Source organism: Lampetra planeri, chromosome 18 (assembly GCF_965212315.1).
Source record: "Lampetra planeri chromosome 18, kcLamPlan1.2.h2, whole genome shotgun sequence".
NCBI lineage: Eukaryota > Metazoa > Chordata > Hyperoartia > Petromyzontiformes > Petromyzontidae > Lampetra > Lampetra planeri.
Genome location: NC_136124.1, coordinates 11909612 through 11926600, shown reverse-complemented (window position 1 = coordinate 11926600; position 16989 = coordinate 11909612). Strand labels below are relative to the sequence as shown.

The following is a 16989-nucleotide window of genomic DNA, read 5'->3' as shown; positions in this document are numbered from 1 at the left end:
ACCTGGCGACCTGGCGACCTGGGTTCGATTCCTGCTCACGGCCAACACCAGTGACAATTGTCTGAACCGGTCCTGGGCCTCCCCTAGGTTGACTCAGCCTTAAATGAGTACCTGGTGCAATGTGTAAACATCGCAACTAGGGAGACAAAGGCGGCCAGGCATGGTGCTGGCCACCCACCCCCTCGTGTGCCGTGCTGGCCTTTATAGGTGCTGGCAAACAGCACTTGCCCCTACAGTCTGTTAAGGCTATACGGGGGATCTTTGTCTTTGTTGTCCTTGAATGTGAGACCGGGCAGCGGTCTGAAGGTCTGAGTCGGGACTCCCAGGGATAAGGTGTCTGGGGTCATGAACACACAAAGACAAAGATTCCTTGTGTAGCCTATCATAGACCATTGGGGCAAGAGCTGTGAGCGAGCACCTATAAAGGCCGGCATGGCACAAGCGCGCGTGGGTGGCCAGCACCCAGCTGTTTACGTCTCTCCAGTGCCACACCAAATGCTCACTTAAGGCTGAGTCGACCGCGGGGAGGCCCAAGACCGGTTCAAATATTCGCGACTGTTATTGGTCATTATGGGGAATCGAACTCGGGTCACTGCCAATGGAAAGGCAAATATCCCATGTATAGCCTGAACAGTCTATTGTTAACAAGTGGCTATGAAGGCTGGCACGGCACACGAAGGAGTGGGTGGGCAGCACCACGCCGACCGCCTTTGTTTCCCCAGTGGCGATGCTTACACATCGCACCAGGTACTCATTTGAGGCTGAGTTAACCTAGGGGAGTGCCAGGACCGAATCAGATAATTGTCACTGGTGTTTGTGGCCATGAGCAGGAACTGAACTCGGGTGCCAGATTCGTAGCTCCCCACGCATACCTGCACACACACGTGTGTACACACAACAAGACAGAGACAAAGATCCCCCATATAGCCTTAACAGACTGTAGGGGCAAGTGCTGTTAGCGAGCACCTATGAAGGCCGGCACACCATACGAGGGGGTGGGTGGCCAACACCACGCCCGGCCGCCTTTGTCTCCTTAGCGGCGATGTTTACACATCGCACCAGGTACTCATTTGAGGCTGAGTCGACCTAGGGGAGGCCCAGGACCGGTTCAGATAATCGTCACTGGTGTTTGCCGTGAGCAGGAATCAAACCCGGGTCGCCAGCTTTGTAATACAGCGCGCTAACCGCTACACTACCGCTCCCCGTACACACATACACACACACTTGTGCACGTACACACATGGTTTCAGAATCGCATACCTTCTGTCAGACGAGCGTGCCCAGACACCGTACCCGACACTCCACACACAAACACCATGTCATTATCGCATTATTCTCTCCCTCTTTTTTTCACTTCATACAAGGAGATCCTTTTTATTTTGCCTCAATGGGGGACATCTGTCTCTTTCATACGCAGGTGTTAAAAGTGGCCGGCCAAGCTGCTGTGCTGTGGTTCACGCGCACGACTCGCGATCGATCGAACGCAGTTTCCGAGTAGAATCCCAAACCTAAAACTCGGCTGTCAATTCCAGGGAATTGCCGTCGCAGCAATAGGGCGCAGAACCTGATAATTGTGAAATGTAACACGAGCATTATTCATACCTGTTAACCCCTTATCAGTGCTGCCTACCATATTACAGACCAATTCAAATCTTATTGGTAACCCCGTGCCCTTACAATTCTCATCATTAATCCGACAAAGTCCCATCACAAGGGAGAAACACAAACAAATAGACAAAACATTTTTTTGTTGCCTGTATTGAAACGTCTGTTTGCCGTATGGACCTGAAAACTCAATTTCCCTGTACAAGAATACGGGTAAACCGTGTGGGTTGACAGCTATCATTATTTGGGAGGGAGGGGGTGGTTTTAAAGATTGTGTGGTCCCACGCAGCAGGCTGGGTGCGATATCTATAATAAGGCCCACTCCGTTGCCGTATCTTAACAGGGCCTGCGTTGTTCATCGTATTCACATGCCGTGGAATCGCCCACTCGCGTCTGTCCAGATGTGCGCCGTCGTTCCCTTTATACCGGCTCTGTTTGATTTTCCTGGGAGGAATCCTTCCGCAGCCCGCGAACAAAACGGGGTTCTCGGGGGCAGTGAGCCGATGCTCTCATCCAGATCCTCAACGACAAGTTTGGTTTTCTCACATGGTGGTGATGCTTTGGATAAGGTACTAACTCGTATTAATAACATTAAAATATTAAAATTATAATCAGTTTTTGGGTGCCCGTCACAGGGATGGAGTTGATTAGTACATTATCCAGAGCGTCTCAGTGACCATAAATGAGAACCAGATTTAATGTAAGTACTTAAATGTAGTTTTCTGCTAGACATACTATTCGCGTGTGAAAACTAAACATGTGCGTTTGATTCTAGTGCATGAACGCCCTTTACAGTTTAGCCACCGAAACAAAAATAAAAAAAATTGTGATCCGAAGTTTTGGTATCTAGGCCCATTTTCTAAATATTTCAGATTCATCCGAAAATTGCCAACACATCCCTGTGTCGTTATCTTCCCAGAGTCGTTGTCTGGCATGAGGAGAAGCTGGATTGCTCTCTGCGAACAATTGAATCGCCACACTTCTATGGTTTTTTTGGTGTATATTCCTTTTAAATGTCGCCTTTTCTACTTCCTGCCCTTACCAACTTCAGGTTGAAAGCACAAATGCATCAGCTTTGTCCATTCGTGCGTCTGTAACCGGAACCGGGGGTGGGGGGTGGGTGGTGTTCACAGTATAAATTAAATTTTTCTTTATTGTTTTTTTGCCATTAGAGTTTTAACCTTTTGTAAACCAGCCGAATTGATAAAATAGTTCCCCAAGAACTTGTAGATAAAAAAAGAGAGCCCTCAGATGCCGCACACCTCGCTTCCTTGTGAGACCGCTGTGCATGAAGTCGTCTCGTCGTGCGGCTTCATTTGACACGCGTGTTGAAAAGCATTACGGAATTAATTGCTCTCGTTTGTTTCTCCCTCTTTCTGCGCAGCCCCAGAGCCGAGTGCCTTCGTGTGCCGCTCGTGCCGCGCGCGTTTCCCCACGGCCTGGTCGCTGCTGCAGCATGCGCAGCACACGCACCGCCTCGGCATCTACATCGAGGGCGGCTCCTTCACGACGCTGGCGCCGCCCTCCAGCCCCGAGGGCAGCTCCCGCTCACCGAGCGGATCGGCGGACGCCCCGCTGCCCGATCGCAGGACGGCCGCCCCCCCAGCCCACGTGGACGGAAGTGGAGTGAGCGCCTTCGGGCTGCTCGTGGAGCCCTGGCTCAGGGCGGCGCTGTCCCACGCGCAGACGCCCCGGCCCCGCGACGGCACCTCGCCCGTGTTCGCCGCTCCACGGGCACGACAGCCGCCGCCGCCGCCATCTCCCCCTCCTCCTCCTCACCCGTTCTCCGCTGGCCGCACGTCCCCACCAGAGCTGGCGGCGATGACGGCGGCCGCCTCGTGGGACGAGAAGGCGACCGCGGCGGACTTCCTATGCAGCTTGGATTTCTCACAGCGGCTGCGCGAGCTCGCCGGCAACAATGCTCCCTTTGCAACGACGACGGCGACGCCGCCGATGGCGCCGACGGAGCGACCGCTCGGTGCCGGACGTGCCGCCCCGCACCTCTCCAGCACGGCGCCTCCGGCAAAACCCGGCGCCGGCGTCTTCCCACCGCCTCCATCCTCTCCATTCGTCGTGGCCATCGGCCGCGAGTCGGCGTCGTCGACGTCGACCTCGCGCTCTTGCGGGACGCCCGAGCCCACGGGGAACCCCGCGCCCTTCTCAACGTCCCAGAGCTCGCGCCGCTCGGCCTGGGCCACGGCGCTGGAGGAGAGGGAGCGTGCGGACGGCAGCAGGGGGACGGCCTGCTCCCCCGACCCGCGGTGCGGCGGCGGTCTCGGTGCCCGAAGCCCCGGAGTTGCTCTATCCAGCGCGAGCAGCGCCCTGCGCTCCGTGGCGGCGCTGTACCGCAGCGACATGTCCGTGCCGGAAGAGCCGCCGTTGGCCCTCGGCAGCGGGCGAGGCAGCGCAGGTCGAGCGGCCGGGCGAGGCGCACGGGCGAGCGGCGAGGAAGGGGACGACGGCGGCCCGCAGGCCGCGCTCAACGAGGTGCTGCTCAAGCTGAACAGGCAGATGGCGTCGTACTGCCTCTCGGTCCCCGGCAGGAGCAGGGAAATTGGGCCACCTGCCGGGAGGCCCCGGGGGGACACGACGACGACCGCTCTCCGTGAGACGGCCCGTGACCACTCCCACGCGGGGGCCACCGATGGAGGGGACGAGCAGCACGCCAGCCTCCCTCTCGACCTGTCCTCCACCTGCCCGACTGCCAATAGCGTGAAGCGGGAGCCCGACGAGTTGCCGCTCGTCGACTCCCATCGCGTGGACGGCAACATCTACTCGCAGTGGCTCGCGAGCTACGTCGCCGTGCAGCAGCTGAGCAGCGGGGAGTCGTTTGACTCCGGCGGAGGGATCGGTGACAGAGTTCCATTCGGGGGAATGAGCGCGATGGGTGGCCGGGTTCCATTTAGTGGCAACAGGGCGATGGGCAGCACGTCATCGGGAAGCTCTCGGGAGAACGCGTCTGCGGTAGCGGCGGTGGCAGTGGCGGCGTGGGGCGGCTCCACGTCCCCTCCTCGCACGCCCTCGTCGGAGCCCAGCTCCTCGGACACGGCCGGCAGCGGCAGCCGGCTTGCGGGAGAGTCTGGGAGCCAGAGCGCGGCGAGCCCGGGCTTCCTCCTCCATCCCCTGCATCAACGCGGCGAGCGAGGCTTGAACAACGACGACGCGGAAGACGGCGACGAAGACGACGACGAAGACAACGATGGCGGGGGCTGCGTCCGGAAAAATGGCGCGGCGAGAAGAGCGGGCGGCGTGGAGGACGCCGGCACGGGCACCAACGCGTGCGAGTTCTGCGGCAAACGCTTCCGCAACGGGAGCAACCTGACTGTGCACCGGCGCAGCCACACGGGCGAGCGACCCTACCGCTGCCAGCTGTGCGGCTACGCGTGCGCACAGTCGAGCAAGCTGACGCGGCACATGAAGACACACGGGCAGGTGGGTCGCGACGTGCACCGCTGCCACGTCTGCCAGATGCCATTTGGCGTGTACGCCACGCTGGAGAAGCACGTCAAGAAGTGGCACGGCCTGCGGGCAGCGCGCACGCCCGACGGGGCCAACGGGGACCTCGACGTGGACCTGGACGATGGCGATGGCGACGGTGCTGACGATGGCGAGAGAGAGACTGGGCTCCACCATGTGTGGGCAGCGGCCATTTGAAGTGCTGGAGAGACTGAAACATGTCGAAGCATCTCCTTGGTTTAATAAAGTTGGTGGGGATGGTGGGGGGCAGCGTTCATCACAGTTGGAGCCGTTGGCGGGAATTTCACCCTTTTTCTTTTTTATGGGGGGTCAATTTCTGCACTCAGCGAGTGCTGTTCTCTTCACACGAAATAGGGCTCAGTTCCCCAGGGATGATGATGATGATGATGATTCTGAGTCAAGTCAAACTCTGGGTGCTGTATGACACAGTGGCACGTGATCAGATGAAAATAGACCACTGAGAATATTAATACAATTAACCAGCGGTAGTAATATCAGGTTAGACCAGGTGCCGCTGTGGCAGAGTTCCCGAGTGAATGGTCACAAGTTCAAATTCTCCTTTGGGAGTCGTCTCGGCCCCATCATCGCTCTGGGGTCGATAAAATGAATACTGGCCCAGCAGTTACAGCCAGCAGTGGGAGGTGAACGCTATCTGGTGCTCATTCAAGCACTGAGACTTAAACAATCCGGGTCAATGTGGCGATAAACACTTGGAGATGGGGTTGGTGGATCGGGCAGAGGTGGTGCTATGATTTGTATAAGTCGCCCACCTGCAGGGTAAACAAGGTGGTGCTTGCAGGGATGTCAGGTGGGTTTCTTTTGTCGACGGGAAGTCTGCCCGGCAATGTTTGAGCATTCTCTCGTTTTGTGGGTTTTTCCCCTGGGCACTCTGGTTTCTCCCTTTTGCTTGAACGCACGTGGAGAGGAATTTGGCTAATACCTCAAAGTGACATCCTCCCCACCACGAGTCCTGAGACTCGGTGGGGCTTTTCTGATTCAACGGAAATGGATGTGAGAGCTCATTAAGTTGGTCAGTATGTGCCACCGTTATAGTCGGACTCTCAAATTTGATCATTTGAGAAAGAAGTAAATCTGCCTCCATGCTCGTTCCAGCGGTGCTCATCGGGGTGAGCAGTGCTGTGAGCTAGTGGTGTAAACTCCACATTCCTGTGACGGGAACCAGTTTCTCCATAAAGCAGACACTCTTGACTTCCCAATGAAGTGGTGCTGGTTTTATCTGCCCGTGGAGGGATGGATGGTGATGGGCAAAATGGTCTGAACTACTCTAGTCTCCCATTTCTCCGTTACACAGGAGGTGGGGAAACCTGCTGGGTTCTCGCTTGGTTATATAAAGATCGGTGGTTGATGGTTTGCTTGAATTCTACCTAAAGAGTAATAAACATGCAATAGGGGATGTTGAGACGGCAAAAGGGTATGATCGCTGTTTCGAAATCAAATGTGTGTAACACCGCATACTCTGGAGTATAAGATGCACCTTGGTGTCAAGGTGTCCTCGGTGTCAATAAAGCTATAAAAAATCTGGTCATGCGCAGGCATGCAAGCCTACCAGATTATAAGATGCACTTCCAATGTTTACTTAAAAAATACAGCTCGGTGGTGGAGGTGGGGCGGGTAAGTGCGTCTTAATTGAGAGAATATGGTAATGCTCTTTATTTGTTTTCAGGCTGCACGACCTCCGTCTCCCGAGCTTGTCATCATTTACAGAAAGTGTTAGAATATGTTTGAAGTCTCCACCTGTCTCGAGTGTCCACCGCTTCCGCAGGTTGTGCTCACCGCAAAGACTCGCCCTCAGCATTAAAGCCATAATAGCGATGCTTTCGCATTTACCGAATAGCGTTAACGTGCATCGGTACGGAATGTGAAGCCAGTCGACGAAGCTTCAGCAGCGATATACCGCGAAGACTCCACCCACAGAAACAACCAGGCGACGATGTCGCATTGCAAAACCAAAGGAACACTGATCCGCAGCAATATGACAATTAACCCCCCTACCATTGTAAAACTCTTCCTTATGCGTCTCAAGTCCTTACTCCCAGCTTTAAGGACAGAGTGCCGCTGCCATCGTGGTTTTTCAACTCCCTCGTCCGTGTACTGGTCCCTGTTGATTAACGTGGAGCAGCTTTGGGCTTGGCTGCGGCGTTACTGGAGGATGGTGCACTGCCGTTGCGAACATGTGTGCACCGCTCTCCAATGTGTTCTCGGGCCTTGCCGTGTGTCATTCGATAATGAGGTCCCACTTTGCTCAAAGAGCTGGGAGCTCCTGAAATTCAGTTCCTTGAAAAGAAGCTGTTCACCAAAACGTAGCGGGCGGTATGGATATGCGGTGGTCACTTCAGTCTCCCCCGCTTAATGAAGCCTCAGAATCATGGTCCACAACCATAAGTGTGTGTGCGTGTTTCCACAAAAAAACATCCGCCGTTTTTTTTGGTTGTCTTCACTGAAGAAAAGAGAACAGCTTATGACGATAAGTGAATGAATAATGAATGCTCTCTGCTCAACAACGGTTTAACTTTTTAGCAATGTCCAATAGAGAGAAGCTACAACATTGCCACCTCGCTCACCCGTTACCAAATCGAGCATACACTCCTCCCCCCTCCTCTTCCCCCTCTGCGGATGGGATTGATAAACCCACGATAGATGGACCCTGACCTTTTGAAATTGCACTAAGAAATGGCAGCGGGAGATTTGACTTGGAAGACAAGCACTTGACTGCCGATGCAAAAAATGCGATCGCTTTTTGTTTGTTGTATATTTGGGCGGTGGGCAAGCGTGCGGGTTGAACGAGAGGTTCCGTTGCATCCCCCCCCCCAACGGACTGTGCGTGGCTGGGTGACAGTTACTCGCCTCTATGTGCCACAAGATGTGCAGATTGTCTCAAGTGTTGATTTCATTTTTGTCTTTATTTTCTTTCAATTGCACCGATACCGCGCTCACCACCGCGATCAGCATCGTGGTTGTCGAGGTACAACCTCGCCCAGTAAACATGCCAACGTTGGGCCAGCATTGGCATGTTTACTGAGTCTGTGCCTAGACGATGATGATGAGGAGGATGCGGAATGGACGTCATGTAAGCACAGACCCGGTAAATATTAAGCGTTGGTCCAATGTTGGTACGTTTACTGCAGAGCTGTACCTAGATGATGATGCTGATTACTTAGATTATTACGTCCATTACGCATATACCCATGAGCAGCAGCGCCATATAATTACGGCATTGTGAATCCTGCAGGGGTCTTTCTCTCACTGGCGCTTAACTGTGCAGACTAGACAGTCATTTTGTTTAGCGCCATCTACAAGTGAACACCATGCAGGTTGCGCCAAGCTGAATGGAATCCTAACATCAATATGTAGACGAAGGTTTTTGTTATTGGTGTTGCGTTTTTTTTTGTTTCAATGGGCTGAGCCGATCGACTCTCTAAACCCGAGGAACCCGGTTTACCGTCGAGCGCACTGATTGGGATTCTAATCCAGAATCTCAGAAGAATTGCACAGAGCAGCCTCGTAGAGAGGACCTCTATTAAGTAGAATTTGTAAGAGAGCCTCTCAGGCTTTAATTGAAGGTCTCGTGGGAAAGACTCGTAGACGAATGCCTCATGTAGAAGCATGGAGGGGGGGTGTGGGGGGCGGTGGGGAAGCGTCTCACTTATAAATGAGTGTCATCGAGGAACGACGTATACAGAAAATATATCCAGGAGCCTCGTAGTTATACTGAAGAGTCTTAATGAGACGATGGTGCAGAGATGGCTTAAGAGAGGCTTGAGGGAGACGTGTAAAGGCACTGGCTGAAAAGCTTAAGTTGAATGCCCCATTAACAAGATTCATGTAGAAGAGCCTCGAAAGAAATATTCATAAAGAATGCATACATGCAAGTCTCGCGAAGAAGGATCTCGCGGGCGAAGCTGTCCATGAAGAAAGCTTATGGATGAGCTCCGTGGGAGAGACATACAGAGGTGCTCACATCAGCGTCGTGAAGGTGCTTAATCACGGTGCCATCTTCTGAAGACTTGCACAGAAGAGCCATGTGGAAGATCCTCACAAAGAAACTCAAACGAGATGATTCTTAAGACTCAAAAGGGAAACTGCTCAAAGAGGGTTGATCGACTTGACTGCACATTAGCCTTCGTATGATTGGCTTGAAGTCCTCGCAGATGGTTTCATTTTTCACCTAAGTCTAAGTCGTCCACTACTAGACTCGTCCCAAGTCTCCCACCTGCAACTCGTCGGTCCATTGCACTCCGTGTGGTGTGTGTACATTTGCGCGTGAGGCTGTTTCTCATGGTGTGTGCGAGTGTGTGCGTGAGGCTATCGCTCACGTTAATTGGGGTTTTGATTGTCTATGGCACTATATCTGTGTCTTAAAAGGCACGAGTTGCGATCTAGAGTTTACACTGGAAAAAATGCCGTTTGTATATTGTTGCTGTTATTGTTTGTTTTCCCGTTAACGCCACTGTAAGCAATGCCACGGGGACCACACTGCACCTCATGACCACTGAGTCTCCTGGCTTCTGGGATTCATGCCCTGTGGGCAAAAGGGTGCAAACGCCAACCACCACCACCCACCCCCCAACTCCCAAACCGATCACCTCCCCAACGTTGCCAGATCGGGGATTACACTTATACTGTGTACTCGTAACCGGGCTGTGATTGGCTGGAATGAAGTCACATGGGTTTGAGCTGGTCCTCTGAGGCACTGCCCGAAAGAAAATGGCTGCAAATTTTTACTTGGCAAAGCGCGCACGTATTTATATGAGCAGCCGGTTTAGTAGTTCTTTTACTTCATCACTTCAATATATATTTTGTTTTGTGTAATGTATTATTTTTAGCAAGATTTTGTTGTTGCATCGGCTAATCGGGTAGAAATTCTATACTGAGATGCCCTTGCTTGCTTCACATGAGCTCTCTGGGCTGAGCCGTCCCGTAAATAGTGGAGGAGGGCAGGAGGATTTGAATCTCTTCCAGCTGAACTAATGTTAGTCATGTCTAGCAATTGAACTCGGTTCCTGCAGAGCGCAGGAGCACGAACCACCGCACCACAATTCCTCCAGAGGACGTTTATTAAGCAAACTTTAGTTTTGTTGGATTTTGTCTTTAAATGTTTAACATGTTAGCTTGAAAAATTGGTCGCAGCAGTGCCTTAATTGCGATGTGTCCCTTCTTATGAGTGATCTCCTCTGGCCTGCATGAGTTTTCTGCCGGCAGTCCGGTTGTCACTCGAAATAATATTACTCCAATACAAATGAGATTCATCCAAACACTACCTGACACCTGGTAGGATCCTTCTGATAGGAATGTTGAAACTCACTTGGAGCTTTCATCGAGTAAAACAATTATCATGGGTGAGGCATTTATCAGTTTATTGAGAGCTTAACCCCCCACCCACCCCCTCAATCTGGAAACGGTGTTGGAGAGATGAGTTGCGGTTCGAGTTAATTTTGTTTCATGTTGCCCTTGTATGTCTGTATTGGATTACAACCAGATTTTTTGTGAACATTTTTCCACCCGCTTAAAAAAATGGGGGTGGGGGGCTCCATATGTTGTATGTTATTTTATAATACACCTTCACGCACGTACAAAACGTACATTCCAAGCGTGGCCAAGCGTAGCCGGGCCTGCTGTACACAATAAAACAGCAACTTGGCTTTTTTGTTGCTACAAACTATGTCTTTATCATTATTATAATTATCGTTGAGATATTGTGTTTCGTTAGTTTTGCCTGTGACGTAAAGTTATAATTTATTTAAAAAGAGATAAAAACTAATCGTGAAATTAAACAACACGCGTGACTTTTTCAAAAACCTCTCCCATTGTCCCACGCTGCACAGTGGCTGATTTCTCTAAAGCGCTGACGTCACCGTGAGCAGCTTTTGCTGCCCACCTTTTCAGAATCCATCATTTGAATTTCACAACTAATTGAGCTAAATACCACTTCTTTTTCCACTGTAGCCAGTGGAAAACCACCCCATTAACATGATGGTCCCGTGCCGGCACAGCTCGCATATGCCAGTGGAAAAGGGGTACGAGTCAAGTTTGGTATCTTGTGAAGCCGCATAGATTTTACAGCCACATCAAGTGGCCTAGCTGTGTATGGGCTTTGCCCTTGTGAAAGATCATTATCACTGAAATTTTCTATAGGCGACTAACCTTTTCTTTTACGCAAGTAAACCAGCCTCAGTGGCAAAGACCGACCAGATTTCCCCAAACACAAATTAAACTTCAATGGAGTGACTCACAAAATGCATTTAATGAAATCTATCACAAATACATTTGGTAATATCCTTGCAACTTGCAAAATACTAGATGTTGTTTTTCTTTTTATTAAATACAATTCTCCATTTAATTGGCTGGAAATTGCTGTAGAAAATCACAATATTCACAAGTGTTTTGGGTTTAACTCAATCCATCATCATTCCACTAGTGTAAATAAAATAAGTACTATTGTACAGCAAGCTACAGTGACCTTCCTATGCATTGACGAGCCCCAGGTGTAAAGAGTGGAACTTCCAGCACTGGCTCCAAACCGCCAAATTTTTTCGCGCACCGCCTCACGTTCGTTTGAGCGGGGACTATGCTTGCCGCTGACAAACACTCAGTTTTAGCAAAATTATGCCGATCACCTTCACAATGTATTTCGCCTCGTGTTGCCAAGACGGACACTTGGCCCTTTGGTTTTAGTTTCAAGGTCCATGCCTTTGCTCCGCCTCGGCCCTGGTAAATGAAGTATTGTTTTGTGCGCAGTTGTCAATGCGATAATGGCTTATAAACCACGTCTATACACCCAGGGGTGTACAGTTTAAACCAATTTGTAAGCTTGTATGTCCCTTGTTTTCTTCATACTGCTCCCCTTAGATGTTCCTCATTTAAACGTCCATCTCATGAATCCCCTCCCTTCCCTCGTTCAACTCTCACAGCGTCCAATTAAAGTTCAACGGACTCCTCTGACTATAACCTCCGAGGCTAGGCAACACGCAAGCTCCTTGTGACGTCAGGCATTCAAAACAGAAACTGTGCGGTGTGCTGCAACGAGGTCTTAAAACGCGAGGGGTGGTTGTGTTGTTGGTTAAAGAAAGGGAATCTTTAAAACTATTTGTAAACTTTGGTTTTATTGTTTTGCGCCTTTAATAAGTGCACTATTTTGTAAATGAACAGAAAGTGGTGAAATAGGTTTCAGTCTGAACACTTCAGGGAAACATTGCTGTCCGTCAATATTTCGGCATCAGGAGTGTCCCGGGATTTAATTTCTCATTGAGCCACAGTCATAGCAAGAGTTATACAGGATGTGGTGTGCTTTCTCTGGATATATATTCCATGTCCGCTGACCCAGCGACCCAAATAAAGCCCCTGGTCGTATATGTTTAACTGTAATAGGGCACAAGGTGAGGAAACGTCCATTGTGGATCTCCTTCAGATCCTCGTCAAGGGTTGCCACCTGTTTTCGTTTTCCCAGGATTGTTCTTTTTTGCTTAGGTAGCTGCTGTCCTGGGAAATCTGAAAGTCTTGCCTGGTCATTGAAATCTTGATTTGAAGCTTTCGTGACTGCAGGAATCCATACTATTTGGTTCTTTCGGTAAAGTCACGTAGGCAGAAAAAGAAAAGAAAACAAAATAATATATCACGACGTTTCGATCGCAACACAAGCGGTCGTCCTCAGGCGGAAAAAATTATCCAGCAGTGGAACTGCTGAACCAGCGATAGAGCTGTTACAACAAGAGGTTATTTGTTTCATCATAAATAAGAGGTCATATATTAATCATAAATAACCTATTGTTGTAACAGCTCTATCGCTGTTTCAGCAGTTCCACTGCTGGATCATTTTTCCGCCTGAGGACAACCGCTTGTGTTGCGGTCGAAACGTCGTGATATATTATTTTTTATTTTATTTTTCTACCTACGTGACTTTACCGAAAGAACCAAAGAGTATGGTAATTGAAAGTTGCATTTACATATCATTCTCTCCATCGGTACAGTTGAGATACTTTTCTTCCCATGATATATCTCAGTTTTCTTGGTTCCTCAGAGTTGGCAACCCTATCAGGTAATGACCCCTAGAAGACACCACAGAACTGCTTCAACAGGCGTCTTTTTGGTAGCCCTCTCTCATCCTTCGCGCTCTGTAGAGAATGGTTTGTTCCTTGCATTTCAACCATCCAACCTACCTACAGGTCGAGTTAACTGAAACAACTTTATTTACCTGCATTGATGTTTCTGGCCATGCAATCATTGGAGATCAAGCTGAAACCATCACCTCACTACACTTGCGAACACAGTTCATACATGGGTGAAGTCTAGCTTCGAACCCGAGTTCTCAAGAGTTGTTGGTGATTTAAAAATAACCAAACTACTTTTACCCAAGACTGATCTGTGAAATACTAGCACACACCTGGAATCAGAACTCTTGACGGCAGGGTTGGAGAATCACGCCAATACCACGTGCTGTGTGACTACCAATCCACTATCAGCTGTGATATGGCAAGGAGATGCCAGTACAGCAAGTCGATTAGTAATGTGACCTTATACTCTTGTGTGCATGGATTTTCTCCAGGTACTCTGGTTTTGTCTCATTTGCAAAACACACGTGAAAATGTATTTGGACAAACTTTCCGATGCATGGCCCTCAAAAGAGTCGAGAGACTAAGGCTTTCCTGTATAAATATAACCATTGCTGTACTTATAAACCACTAAACGGACAGCATTGTTTCTCCCAAGTGGGACTCGAACCCTTCTCACTGCAGCAATGTGTCTTAAATGCACCTTAGTGGGTTCTTCCATAAGTAACAATGCCTTGATTATTGAGTTGTGTGCCCTATGTATATGTATGAACGCACGGTCATGGAAGTGGTCGAGAGGTTGGATGGCCTCGTGGTTATGAAGTTCGCTGTTAAGCTAGTTTGCACGGAGTTGAGAGTTTGATTCATGCTACCGCCACCTAGTTAATTTACGGAGCATTACCGAAGTGCCACAAGTCCGTGTGCTTTAAAATGGACGTTAAAGACCCTTTGACATCCATGCGATTGGCCATCTTTATTTCAGAATTCACAGAATCTGCCACTTCCATGCCCTTCTCGAGTACATATACGTGCAGCATGCGCAATCTCATTTGAAAATCGAAGCCTTGCTTTGCTGGTTTTGAGATTGCGGTGGGAGTGTGGGATGATTTTTGGGATGGAGCCAGAGTGGTGGTGTAGACACGAGAAGTGAAATGTGTATCAAAAGTGAAAAGATAAGTTCCAGCGTTGGTCTTAGGTATAGGAGTTTGTGTTGGCACCTGATTGGCTGTCGTAGTCGGGGCATGATTGGGATCTGATTTACTAGTGCGGTTAAGGTTCGGGGTAGGGTTGGCTGTGATTGGCTCGTGTGGTTATGGTAAGATTAGAATCTCCAATGTGTTTCCGGGTTGTACCGCGTGTTGTTCGGCGCGATGTCCGACGTTTCGTTCCACGTGCTGAGAGATTGCTATCGAAGCATGTGGAGCGAATCGTCGGACATTGTGCTGAATAACACGCGGTACAACCCAAGCACACATCGAAGGGCTACACAGCATAACCGCGAAAACAGAGAGTCAGACTAACATTTTATTGGCTAGTGTGGTCAGGGTTAGGGCTAGTGTGATTTATCTGGATACAGTGCAGGTAGAGTTTGGGCTATGCACTGATTGGCTCTTGTGCTACACACCTTAACAGATTGAACATGGACTTTTCACTCTTTATTCACGTTTCACTGTTGGCGTGTCCTACACACCCCAGACGTGTAAATAACGAGACTTCGCGCTTCAGTCAGATTCACGGCCTGTGTAGTCTAGAAATGTTACCGTGTTTTGTATTTTTTGATTAACGTTCACCTTTTTTGGACATTAAACGCGACAAGATTTGCCTTGTGCATTTGCATTCAGTTATTTCCAATTAATGTTAGCTGAGAGACACACACATACATGTGTAGTGTCTTCAAAAATTACTCACACCGACACGTTGTAACAAGTCACCTGCTTATGCTTTATTCACCTATTCTTGCACCAGTTGTAGGCACTCCTATAACTATCTATATGGTCACTTATGTTTAACTTCTCCCCACTTATCTACCATTCACTTCACTTATCCTGCACTCAGCAGCTCTGCTCTCAGCGACTCCGCACACAGCATCCTCGCACGCAGCGACTCTACATTTCCACCGCTGCCTTCACCTATGCTCCCTCAGACCCACTCACCCGTCTGTCCTGGACGGGGGGATCAGCCAACACCCGCCCGGCGATGGCTAGAGCGGCAGCGGAGAGATGTCTTCACTCTTTGTCCCCGGCAACAACTCCCCCTCCGCTCACACACACACCCTGATATCCCTCTACTAATTATCCGAGAGCTCTCGTGCGTCTCTTTCAGCTCTCGCCAGGCCGGCGCCTGTTGGCCCATCAATCAACCCTTATCACCCGTCTCCCTGGTAACACCTCCGGTCTCAACGTGCACAACCGGTCGACCCCGTTTGCACCTGCTTCGCCTCTTAACAACTGGCGGTTTGTCCGTGCAAACCTCATGTTGGACACGCGCAACTGTTTGCCCTCAGTTGCCCTCAGTTAACTGTGCGCACCGCGTATTTCATTCCTCTACACGTGTAGTAAGTTGCAGGAGGCTTGGACGACGTAGTTGGAGGCACACGTATTTATTAACACCAACGTATTTACAGAGCCGGGGATACACAACACTTGAAGGGGTATCGGCCCCTTCACCCGTCTAACAGGGAGACCCAACGTCTACCCCGGCTAGCCTCCTCCCAGGTCCTCCACTACAGCGCTAAGGGAGGCTATCTATCCCAGCCCTGGTCAAGCTGGGATTCCCGGCACCCTGAGTCTCCAGACCGGCTCTTATAAGAACATCAGTCTGGGCTCTTGGGGCCACGCCACCAGCTTTCCCTGGTCGGTCCTGACAAGGACAGCGAGCCAGGGGAGTTCCGAGGCCTACACTAGCTGGTCTTCAATCTTCGCTGGTTAAAGCTAACACTCGACCTCGAGCCCTCCGGCTCACCACCTTTTATAGCAATCGGCCCCCGGGGGGGGGCCGTGGGGGATGCAGGTGCGGACGTCGGTGTGAGCACCTTCTCTGTGTACGGCCATAACCACGCCCCTTGTGTTTGTTTCCCATCCGTGCCAATACACCTTTACAAATACACCTCTACATCACCCCCCCCTGTACAGCCCGCAGCCGTCCCCGACTGCAACAAAGTCCCAACAAGATGCCTCCCCCCCCGAATTCGCGTGTGCCTCGCATAACTATAACAACAATAACCAACAACCAACAGAGGAAAAAAAAAAAAAAACCCCCCCGACGCACCCCCCCCCCCCCGAATAAATACCCCATCCCACAAACACACAACATATATATATATATATAAGTGCCCAGGACGTCCCCCGCAAGGTCCCCACCAGCGGCCGGTCTCACAAAAGTCTGCGCGTTTTGGCGCGCGTTCTTGCAGCGGGGCCGTCACAAGGTGCAGCCCCGGTCGGACCAGTGGCGGGTGTCAACAGTTCGGATGCGGGAGCGTCCGGTATGTCCAATGAGCGACCCCGATCCCCCCGGGTGGGGTCGCATGACGCGGGCACGTCAATCCCGGTGCACCTGGAGGTGGAACAGTCAGTGACAAGTCAGTCAAAAGCAGCGAAGTCGGGGAGTCGGTGGACCCCTCACACGTTTGGCCACGCGTGTGTGTGTGAGGAACATGGGGCGCAACGAATGGCTTCAACCTGGAGGGGTGCACGTACCACCGACGCTTACCCCATCGGACGCGCACACATTGTGGCCGCAAGACCTGTATGACTTCCACTGGCCCCCGCCACGGCCGTACCAGCTTAGACGAGGTCGCCAGTGGCACCTGGGGACAGTGCAACCACGCCTTGTCCCCCGGTTT

At 50.7% G+C, this 16989-nt stretch overlaps 1 protein-coding gene across 1 annotated transcript in view; it reads left to right on the top strand.

Moving 5' to 3' along the window:
* LOC144723669 (BCL11 transcription factor A-like) overlaps positions 1-14970 on the top strand; it is a 64792-nt gene extending 49822 nt beyond the window's left edge. The window contains exon 3 of the mRNA XM_078602567.1: positions 2990-14970. Coding sequence (XP_078458693.1) covers positions 2990-5259 — 2270 coding nt within the window. The 3' untranslated portion in view covers positions 5260-14970. The remainder of the gene's footprint in view (positions 1-2989) is intronic.
* The last annotated feature ends 2019 nt before the right edge of the window (positions 14971-16989 follow it).